Genomic DNA, 12,337 nt, shown 5'->3' with positions numbered 1-12,337 from the left:
AGCAATTTTGAATAAATACAATTATTTGAGAATGATTTTATGAATCTCTCATTGCTAACGATCGTGTTAAATTCAAAAGTTCATTGCTTATAAATTAATAGCATGTTAAAATTGTATTTGTAGTATAATTAATGGTATTTTTTAGTCACAATCTCATAAAGCTTGTAAGTTTACGATTTTTTGTTGGGCCGCATGCGGCCTGCAGGTTGGACAAGCCGGATATAGGACATGTTAGAAAAACAAATTTGGGAACAAAGTTCTCTTCTGTCAAATATGAGCCAGTTAAAGGACTGGTGAATGCCTGGTATGTTGTAGACAAAGATGTAATCCAACACCTTGTGGCATCTATGCTAAACTGCATATATGCTGCAATTCATGCTAAAGGAGGTCCAACACGGTTAAATTTATTTAACAGAAACTATTAAATAAAAGTTTCTAATTCAGTGGCTGGTATGTATATAATTGTAGCACATTTGCCCTCAGCCCCTGTTTTGCCTCGAATATCAAAAATTCAGAAAAATATGATGCTCATGCTAAGATTCTAGCAAAGCTTTCTCCTAAAGTTCTGTAACCTTTGGGTTCGGCAACTACATATCCATTAAATTCCAGCATAATATCTATACTTCATTTTCCTGATTTTATCATATCTTGCAACCAGTGCTACATGGCTTATAGATGATGTAAAATGGATCCATTATTGTTTCTAACTAAAGTCTAATAAAACATGTTGTGGTCCAAATATGTTTAGAAGTAATATTTGATATTGCAGGTATCTCAAGAATATACTCCCAGGCTCTACCATGATTTAGTGAAAGTACAGTGGAGACCAGCAGAAATCTAGTGAATATTTTTAGAATTAGAGTTGTTGATACCTGGATAATAAAATATTATGTGTATTAACTGTCTTTTTAATGGGTGTTTGGCAGACTCTCTCAGGATTAGATTTAAAATGTGAAAGGTATTCCAGTCAATAAGGTCAATTACCCACCTGGGTGTTTATGATTGAGAACATAGTTCTGGTGAAGATATATTAGAATGTACAGGAAAGTGAAGCTTCCATATATGTTCTTTTTGACATCCCAAAAAACAGTGGCAAGTGAGCAGATGGCAAGATCTATTGCAGAATACAAGCAAGTAGGAATATGAAAGAAAGTATTTTATCCATTATGGAAAAAAGTAATCGGCATCAAGCATATGTTCAACAATACAGCCTCGCTCATTCACATTAGCACTAACCTACTGAGTATTATGGCCATTAAAGTCAGTCTTAAGAACAGAAGCAACTGGAATGTGATTTTCAAGGTTAGACTTAGTTATTTGAAAACCTGGTGTAAATAAAAGGAACATATTGTAATAAGAAATTCCACAGAGGAAGACAGCTGCAGCATTGAGAGTAGTGTTAAGCTGGATGCGCTGGAAATGTTGCCAAACAAAGATGGCAACAAATAAAATTTGTTATACATATGCCTTTGACTGAAGTTATTCTTCTATGTTATGAAAAAAAGCTCAAATATCAAAGATGGAAAAACTGAATTTGAAGCCTCAGACAATGTTATGCAGCGGACCAAATAAAAATTTGAAATATTTATGAAAGATACTCATGACAGTTGGGAAAATTGGTCCCGCTTCGTTATTTTCATAATTTTAGCCTAGACTTTTTTTTTTTTTTTTGCACCACTTTTGGTATATTAGCATATCCACTTACCAACACTTTTTTTTCAGAATTATGGATGGTATGCCATGTAACAACAGCCAATGAGAATAAAAAAAAAAAAAAAGATTTGAATGAATGCTTAAAGAGAAATAAAATTAACAATTAGGTATGGATACAAAAAAAAGCATCAAATGTCTAATCACAGGAAATCTAATCTGCAATTTAATTTCTTTTTGTACAACTGACTCCATTTCAATTTCAAGAGAAAGAGAATAGCATTTTTAGAACTAAAATGATAAAAATAATATGACCATTCAGGATTAAATGGTCCCTGTCCAGCTTGAAAATTAAATAAGCTAATAATTTAATCTAAAATTCTCATGTTCAAACAACCTGCAAAAACTTGTGGCAATGTAGGTAAGTTTAAACATAAGAGCCTGACAAATGGCATGTTGATGCAGACTGAGAAATAATTCCACATGTTATATGCTAACTCACTGCCACCCTCCGCTCTTTATTCAGACGCATGTTAGTTGTCTTGGTGTGAAGTTGACAAAATGCAGAAATGGAGTGCCGTTTGTCTGGGAACAAAGTTCTGTCAAATATGAGCCAGTTAAAGGACTGGTGAATGCCTGGTATGTTGTAGACAAAGATGTAATCCAACACCTTGTGGCATCTATCCTAAACTGCATATATGCTGTAATTTTTTTGGAATGAATGATCTGCGTCTCATCATTCATTCATCCATCTACTATGACAATACCAAGTGATTCAGTTTACATTAATGCTACTTTCCTAACGACAATTTTCATCCAAATTAGTCTATTACATGGCAACATTACAATATTGTTGTATCTAACACTTCTGTCTTCAAAGGTTTATGTCTGAATCAATCTGCCTAGATCTTAGTCTCTCTCTGGGTCTTTTCTCTGCCATCTTGGCATCAAAGTCCTGTTCCGGTAAGATCAATGCAAGCACACTTGAGAATAAGCTAAGAAAAAGTGAAGAGAAACCTAGGATAATAAAAACCTGACTTTAGACCAAACCAGAGGTTGTCAGGATCTGATTTTCACTTTAAGATAAATAGTGAGAAATAATGAGAATATAACAAGGATATGTATATAAGTTTTATAGATCTAGAAAGGAATATGACAAAGTATGCTAAGAGATTAGTCTGTTCTAAAAGTTACAATTATATGTAGTAAATAATATATTATATAAAGCAATACATAGTCTGTATTTAAGTTGTAAGTCAGTCTTTAGCAATGATGTAAGAATAGGAAGATAATAGTTTGTTGTAAAATCAGGTGTAAGATAATAGGGCCCATTATCATCTATATGGATCACATTATGAAAGAAAGTGGCATTAAACTTGACATTAAAAAATAAATCCAGCACAAGTCTTCAAGCTTCCCGAACAACTGATATTAAAATTTGGCATGGAAATCTGCAATCAAAGACCAAAAATATAAAAATAGGCAAGAATATGGAAACTGAAGTTTCCATGTTCTTGTCTATTATAATGGAAATTTTATTCTCAATGGATAAAACCACAGAACACAAAACAATTTGGCTATTTAGATACAATATTTAATGAAGATGGTAATTAAATAAATTTATATGGAATAATTGAAATTAGCCAAAACATTTAATTAACCAGGCAGCCACAGGACAATGCTCATACTGTTTTTAACTTAGCTCTGGCAGCTGGGTTAGAAATAGAAGTGATGAAAGCATAGAAACCACTAATATGAGAGTTCTGAAAAAAAATTAAAGGAGCAAAAAGATGGCATCAATGGTAGAATCATATATTAAAATCCACTGTTGAGGTCTTCTGCCATACTTAATTCCCATATATTTTGGGATATTTTCTTGAGCATTAGATGCCATATCACCAATATGCTACATAGATGTTTGATGGAATCATGAATCATTTTGTTTTTTCAAACACCCTGAAACCCACAAAAATGCATTTACCTGAGAAATATTAAGCCCTTGACATTTTTGGATCTTTAACCCACCTACAGTACAGGAGTAACATATAGCACACATAAAATAAATTCTGTATCACATATTATAAAATATTTGGCACCAACTTCTGATTTTTTATCATTTTTATATATATATATAAAGAAAAACTGAATTATAGCCTTGTAAATTGAATATTTATAATTTAACCAATCTTTATTCTTACCTGAGGTACTCCTTTAGAAGCAACATAATCAATGATAGACTTTGGCATACTTAGATTTTGTGGCGAAACATACCTTAGATGCACTTTGTAGTGAGTGAGTAAGCGTGCCAGTGAGTGAACAGTTCGTCCATGTCTCAGATCACCAACCATTGTTACCTAAGGGGAAAAAAAAACAAGAAAAAAAAAAATTCAACAATATAGTCCAATTCAAAACAAGCAAATTTTATTTTCATTGCACTTGCACATGTCATTTAAGGGTCAAAGCTACATACATGGGAGGCAACTTCCTCGTAGCTTATAGGAAATGAGAGAAATGACTGGGACTTATGATGAAGTGTCCAATTCCCAACTTCACATGGTGTGCCTTGTTAGTAATCCAATGAAGACAGTGAATAAGGAGGAATGGGCTGACAATTTGGGACTCACTTAGTAGAGCAATTAAACAAGGACCACATGCTGTTTTCATCAGGGAAAAATCATTAACAACTACAGAATTAAAAATGTGCACCATCACACGTTAAAAAGTATTCCTAGAAAAGAAGTCAAACTGGCAGATGAACTAGAGAGATACCAAGCTGGCATAACGGGTATTACTGAGATGAAGAGCACTTAAACAGGTAAGATTCTGCTAAATAATAAATATAGAAAGTTATATTCAAGGAATAGTGATCAGGGAAAGGCAAAATTGTAGCTACAGTCAACCCTTGTTATGGTAAAGACATCAGGAAGTAGTTTGTAGTAGAGCAGCATTATGCTTATATAACTCTGGTTGGGCTTTATCAGTAATTTTCAGTGAGAATTGGATAACATGACTTATCAAAACTATAATGCCCATAAAGACAGATACTCTATTTTAAAAATTAGTGCTCTGCATGTGTTAAAATTAACATGATTTATTGTTCTTCATATTTTCACCAAAATGTCTGTGATAGTATTCAATGTTCTTTAAGTTTGCAATTTTTTTTTTTTAAAGTGGTTCCTATTCAAAAAAGGTTTTTAGGCATATGAACACAAGTAGCTTTCCCTTATGAAACTAGGCAGTCATTCCACTGTTTCAAACTTCACTAAACCTGGCTACATCATAAGAACTCATGGAGAAAGTGGCAGTCCATCATAAAAAGAGCATGTTGCCAGGCAACAAGATAGTCAATACTGGTAATTGAAATTATGGATTAACATGGAGTAATATCATGTTCTTCTTCAACTCATCCAATCCTTTGGGATGGGTAGAGTCCCCTGATGGGTCACGACAAATTACGACTCATGTCAGATGGGATTTGAACCCAGGTCTTTCCAACTAAAGGGCTCATAACCTCCACACAACCTTGGAAGTATGCAGAGAATGACCATGCCTTAGATACCCACCATAGAATTCGTTGGAAGAAAACAAAAATAATACACCGCAGCAAGTTTAAATACGAAAGATTATTCAAGGAATCTTCATCAGCTCTAAAAAACGTTCCTAACCCCAACAAATTTGAGTGCATGAAACTACCCCAAATTTGGGAGACTTACATTTTGAGATCTTCAGCCCAACTGCCAAGTCAACCAAATTAGCCCACCAGAGGGCACCATTAGGACTGTAGGAACAATATTAGTATCTTGCTTTCTTCCTCATGTGCTTTTGTTAGCGTGCACATACCATATCTTTATGTTCCTGAAGATGGCAACATGACGTTGCCGAAATATAGAAGTTATTTATTAAAGTTATCTTTAATTAATATACTTTATATGCGTTGTTCATTCCGTAAACTAATTACCAAAAACGTAGAACAATTCACATATTTGGGAAGTAAACTGACATATGACTTGGACTGTAAAAAAGAAATAAAGATCAGGATTGCAAAGGGAAGAACAAATCTGAAGGACATGGATAACATCTGGAAAAGTAAAGTGATCAGTCTGCAAACAAAACTAAGAGTATTGGAAACATGCATCTTCAGCGGTGTACTGTATGGATCTGAAATGTGAGTAATAAATAAGGAATCAAGAAAAAGAATTTTGGCCTTTGAAAGAACTTGTTACAGGAAGATTCTAAGAATAGGATGGGTACAGAAAATCACCAGTGAAGAGCTCTATCAGAAGATACAACCAAAACAGAATCTAATGCAGAAGATTATTTGGACGCATCTGTAGAATGAGTGAGGACCGGAAGATAAAGACATTTATGTTTGGTATTTTGGATGGTTTTTAAACAGAAGAGGTAGACCATACAGAGAATGGATACACGATATAAAAGACTGGTGTGGAATAGGTGTAAAAAAAACTGCGACACTGTGCACTGGACAAAGAAAGGTGGAAGAAGATAGTAAAACAGGCATCAAACATCAACGAGACTTTCATACTGAGGACTGCAAAAGACAGGATATGTTTATTTTATTTTTTGTTTCAAGTTAAGAAATGATTTTAATGAGGGATGCTAACTTTGAAACAGCAAAAAAGCTCTCATTTTGGATCAATTGTACAAGTGCATAAGAAATCTCAATTTGTAAAATTGATTTGCAAAACTTTGAAGGAATTAAAAATGAACTGTTTTGTTTGTCAAACTTTTAAAAGAATTTGGAATTAAGACAAAATCCAATTCAGTTTTATTGAGAATGGTACATTACATTCCTATTTCTCATTTAACAAACTGCACACTCTAATGAGATTAAGAAACTTCACGAAATATCTATTTTATGTTCCAACTTCGCATTTTTATTCTTTTGTTGTGGAAGCCTAAACTTCAAGTGCTAGCAAAACTCACACCTGTTATTTCTCACAGAAACCTTTTCTTTAAATTTTAAGATCTAAATCTCTTGCCAATTTTTTTTTTTTTTTTTTTTTGGATAATTATCTGATAATCTTTAAACATCACATAAACATATCACAAGAACTTCCACATAGAAGAAATCAGGTTCTTCCCGCCTTATGCTCAAGGTATTAATTTAACTCCAAAAAAAACTACTAACTCTCTACAAATCAGGAATCCATTCACACATTGAGGATTTTCTGTTTTTCACTTTGATATTCAGTTCTTCCTATACCTACATTGTATAGATATTGCCACCATCTATTCAATGGAAAGGACAATTCCCTACTCTCTACTAAACCATTAGAACATGTACAATTACTGGTCACTTCAACTCCAGAGTTATATACATACCAGCCATTCAATTAGAATCCTTTATGCAGATGTGTGCAAACATCACTTACGTGATCTAGGTAACTAGATAAGAATGCTGCTGTTCACCAATTCAATAGTGTTGATCACAATGGGAAAAACAAAGGATCCTTTGGAGTTCAATAAAGGCTTATTGTGGATGTCCACCTGGCAGGAGCCATGATTTTAAAAACAGGAAAGCTGACAGAGATGACCGGTTTCTCAAAAGGTGAGATATCCCATGTGTTTTATTGGTGGAAAAATAACCCAAATTGCTTGTCTAAAAGTCGCAATTGTGGTCCTAAGACATTCTGTCAGGAACGAGATCGCCATGGTCTGAGAAGGCTTGTACTTGGACACACAGAACTAATTTCTTGTGTGAAGCAATTGACCAAAGTATTTAGTGAAGGTTGTTCCTAATCCATATCTCACCGTACTACGTGCAGGGAATTGAAGATTGGTGTTGGTAGTTGGTGTTGCTACTGCCATCAATTGGAACACACTTTTTATACATTCCTTAAAACTAATATTAACAAGTTTCTTCTTTCTCAACTTGCTTCAAATCGACTGTACTACTACAACAGACAAAACAATTTTGTCTTAAACATAAGATATCTCATGTTTAAGACTACTATAAAATATATAGAGTAAGGGACTCTATAAATTAAAAATTAAGTGGCCACTACTATACAAGATAAGCAGCAAAGGTCCAGGACAGAGCCTTGTACACAGGGTTTTGTCCTTGAGCCTTTGCTGTTTATCTTTTGTGTTAGTGATATTAGGATATAACAGGAGAGAGAGAGAGAGAGAGAGAGAGAGAGAGAGAGATCAAAAATGTTTACTGATTACACTCAACTAGTAAGGACAAACTTAAGTGCAATAGTCTAGTACTATGAAAAACAAGAATGGGCATCTGTGATTTCTGAAAAGATTCAAGATGTAGCATTAAACTGATTCAATTCTACTGATCGGTAGCTACATTGCAAATGCAATAAAAAAAAAAAAAAGCAAAGGATTATCTAAAATCTTGACAAAGACAAAACTAGTGATAAAGAAGCTGCTCTGTGATATCAAGACCTTGATATAACCATCTCGACTGCTATGTTCATATCTAATTGTCTGGTTTTTCAAGGAGATGAGGAAACATTTAAGAGTATTGAGACTGATAACCAAGTTGACATGATTGTAGAACAGGAATAAGGGAATGATAATAAGAAAGGTGATAAAAAGATATTGATACTGTTTGGAATTGCAGCAGAAGTAAACCAAGGGCATGAAACTAGTATATCTGTTAACTGCATGAGATCCTGTTAACTGATTTTGTTCCTGTAACACACTGTGTTTTACAGGAACAAAAACCTGATAAAAGATATTTATCACAAGGCCATTTACAGTACCAATTTCTTTTCTTATTGTGAAAACACCCAGGAGAAAAAAACCTGTGGACTTTCCACAGCTAACTCAAATTCACTTGAAAAAAACATTATAATAGTTCCCTCTTATCCTAGATGGATTTCAACCCGTTTTTTTTTTACATGACTGTGCTATGGTGATAGTTTTCTGGTAACTCATTTAAATTATAATAAACGATTTGAACAAGTTGCTAATAGAGAGAGAGAGAGGGGGGGGGCGAGCATTTTCAGTGATGAATTTAAGTATAATGGCTGTTGTGGAGTGAGTAGGCATCCAACGAAAAGTCCTTGGTGGTATCAGTTTAATGATAGTCATCTCTCATTATAGCAACCCCATAGAGACCAAAGAACAGCTTGTTATAGAATTTCTTTTAAAATAATATTAAAAAGAGGGAGTTAGCCAAATCTTTCCTAGACTGCAGTAGTTATATTGAGCAATTTCACTATAATGATGATAATGAATGTGTATAACTAATACATAAGCTTGAGTGAAGGCATATTTCTCACAATCTTGTATTATTTCAAGGGCAAAAATTTCATTGTTAAGTGTGAGATTACTGTCTCACCTACAGGCCTGAGGCCACTTGTGTATTACTGGTGCACCTACTTTAGGTTTAAAACCTTTCCCTGGTGGGAATTACAACAAAAAAATTTCAGATATTACAGGTATCCATGTAATCATAGCCTAGAGGAAATTTTTGTAGGTCTTTTCTTAGCTGGTTTCTAAGTTAGATGTTGTCAAAGCAATAACCAACAACCATTTATTATTGTTTAAGGACAAAGAAAATTAAATAATTGAATTGCATTTATGATAAAAAATATTTACCGTAAGGCCATTTACAGTACCAATTTCTTCTCTTATTGTGAAAATATCCAGGAGAGCTTGTGTTGGATGTTCTCCTGTACCATCTCCAGCATTAATCATAGGTCTTCTACACAAACTTGCAGCTCGCTAAAATAAAAACACAATGCATTTTATTTTAATAACCTTGTAGAAAATGTAGTTTCTATATATATATATACTATTAGAAACCACTTTCTTGAAAATTTTGAAAAAAATAATTTGCGGAAACTAATATAAGTTACTGGTTTCCAGTGCAACTTTTTATTTACTGTGAAAGAATTATCCTTCTTGAGTATCATTGAGATATAAATGCATGAAATAATTACTATTACAAAAATTATTCTTGCAATTTAAATTTCATAGCATGGAAATATATAATACCAATATGTGATGTGATACATATAACACTTACAGACACAGCACCAGGTTCTGGATGCCTTAATACAACTACATCACTGTATCCCGACATTATTGTGATTGTATCTAATAAGATGGAGGAAAAGAAAAATGGCTTTTGTAAATTTTTTCCTAAAACTTTTGATATGAATATTCTGCATAAAAACAATATAGTATATCATAAAAATAAATTATAATTTCATAAAAGGAAATATGGTATTTCTGAATCAGTAAAATGTTTAGAGCTAAAATCTTGTAAGGAAAGAAACAGTGGTAAAGATGGCAGGGTTATTAAAAAAAAAAAAAAGAAGATATTCCAGTATGGAATAATTTCAAAACATTATTTAAGGAAATAATCAACAATAAAACTATGATAGATAATATGCAGACGGAATATAATCATGAATAAATTTTTAAAACACTGGAAGATTATCAGGAGTTTAATAACATCCGATGTGAAATATGGTAAGTAATAAGATTATGATACCACTTATATATGTTTGTATAAGAATTTTACAGTGATAATTCATAAGTATAGATTCCAAAAGACTGAGTTGGGCCAATTTGGTAAAATGAACAATGCAGCAACCTATAAAAATTCATGAGCACTCTACTGACCACAAGAATATAAATGCAACTACGTAATATATTAATTTTTGCAACCAATAAGGGAAGTTGACAGTTTGCTCCGAAGTCATTTATTGCCAAATGAATACATGGAAAGACTATCATTGGAGGGGGGGGGGTAGATTTCTAGGTAGCTCACAATAATGCAAACTTAATCATAGAGTACTATCATATATAGAAAGAATAACTACAAGTTCTTGGATGTGTGGAGTGAGTTCAAAAGAAGAGATTTATATAAGAGGGACAGCCAGAACTTGAATGTAAGTAGTATGAGGAGTCTGGAGAAGTTATTACTTATTGGCATGAGACCAAAAATAGAGTCAAGGAAAGTAGATTATGATGAGAGCAATGAACAAATCTGTGTATATGAGCTAAGTTATAGAACATATATTAATGACACAATTCTTCATTAATGGAGTTGACTTGAATGAAAAGATGATTATGTGTTTGTCCAGTTTGGACTTGTAAAGTATTGGTATGGATGTCTGCATAAGTAAAGAATTAGTCCAAGTGTTGTATTGCAGCCTACAGAGAAGAGTATAAAAGAAAGAATGGAGATGACTTGTCTGCACACAAATGCCAGGACTATAAGGAACAATGAGTTGAGTTTCTTGCTTTAGTGAATATGTTATGACCTTAGATTATTGGTGTTAGTGAGACCTGGCTCTCAGAGGCCAGATGTAATAACTGGTATTAAGTGTAAAAAGTACCGTATTTTAGGAAGGATAAAATGTGATACTAATGATACTGGATAAGCTTAAGTCTAGTTAGAATAGAAACCTATGACTGCAATCAATATTACTATAGTATGCTGACAGATATGAGACCCTTCGACACTTCTGTGCATGTCAACAGAAGGAGAATCCATTCCAATAATAGGGGAATCAATCCATATTGGGGGATGAGTTGTTTATTATTACATGTCGGAAAATTAACTTCTCTTTTATGATCATTGTAGTTTTTAAAGTGGTAACTATTTTGCTTGTATAACAGTTGGAAAATTTTACCTATAAAGAACGCGATTTCGCGTGTTGACAACCAATTCGTACATCCTTCATTTCTTTCTCCCCTTCAGCATGAATTGACCATTCTTAGCAAGTCGCCAAGCGAAGCTCTTGAAAGTGTGGGCGTACTATAACAGTTTTAATGTAGCAGTGAGTTTGAAGCTATATAGTATAAGGTGGAGTCTAACAAGATCAGATTCATGGTAAGATGTTGCATGATGAGGAGCAGATCAGCTGCTAGTGACAAAGTGCATTGCCAAACAACCCTAATCGGTAATAAACAATCATGGGTAGCTTTGCTTATATGAATATTGATTGGGAAGCAGTGATCTCAACAAAAAATGACTTAATCATAGAGTACTATCATATATAGAAAGAATAGTTGCAAGTTCTTGGATGTGTGGAGTGAGTTCGAAAGAAGGGATTTAAGTATTTATAGTATTTCACATACATGAAAACTTTTTCAAGTATGTGAGAGGAACTCAAAGTCAAAGAACATAAGACCTGATTATAGTGTCATAAGGGGATTTCAGTAAAAGATGGCTGTTCTGCTTTGTTGGTGACAGTGATTATGCTGTTCTGATGTGAGAAGGTAGCTAAGTGTATGGATATTCCATTCAGTAAATGTTACATGCTAAACTTAAAAGTAGGAAATTATGACCAACTGATGAGGAAAATACAAGGTTTGATCCCATTGTATCAGTTGCTAGATGAACAGGATATTGGTAGTGCATGGGAATTATTTAAAAAAAAAAATACATTCATGATGCAATACTGGAATGTGTTGCAGAGTTCAAAAAATAAACAGAGTGGGAGTGAAATGCAATATGCAATTAAGCAAGAGATTCTTAGGAAAAAGATGAATTCCATATGCACAAGGAGCTATGAAAATTATAAGACTCAGGTCAGAAGGGTTACAGCTATTGTATGAAAAGATCTGGCTCTGCAGGATAAAGAAAACTCAAAAGTTTGGGTAAGAGGATGACCAAGTGATAGATAACAAAAAGTGGTGTATTTGCGATGTAAGTCTACAAGATTTAAGGTGACCAGTGGTGTACCCCAGG

At 33.6% G+C, this 12,337-nt stretch overlaps 1 protein-coding gene across 1 annotated transcript in view; it reads right to left on the bottom strand.

The window, feature by feature from the left end:
• Positions 1-12,337, bottom strand: part of r (carbamoyl-phosphate synthetase 2, aspartate transcarbamylase, and dihydroorotase rudimentary) — a 489,668-nt gene that overhangs the window by 33,581 nt on the left and 443,750 nt on the right. The window contains exons 39-41 of the mRNA XM_090390424.1: positions 9,659-9,729; positions 9,229-9,354; positions 3,849-4,004 (exon numbers count right to left, since the gene is read on the bottom strand). Of these exons, the coding sequence (XP_090246550.1) occupies positions 3,849-4,004; positions 9,229-9,354; positions 9,659-9,729 (353 nt within the window). The remainder of the gene's footprint in view (positions 1-3,848; positions 4,005-9,228; positions 9,355-9,658; positions 9,730-12,337) is intronic.

The sequence above is a fragment of the Typopeltis vanoorti genome, chromosome 3 (genome assembly GCF_054136105.1).
Source record: "Typopeltis vanoorti isolate ZY-2024b chromosome 3, IOZ_Tvanoo_1.0, whole genome shotgun sequence".
NCBI lineage: Eukaryota > Metazoa > Arthropoda > Arachnida > Uropygi > Thelyphonidae > Typopeltis > Typopeltis vanoorti.
This window is presented reverse-complemented; position numbering and strand designations above follow the sequence as displayed.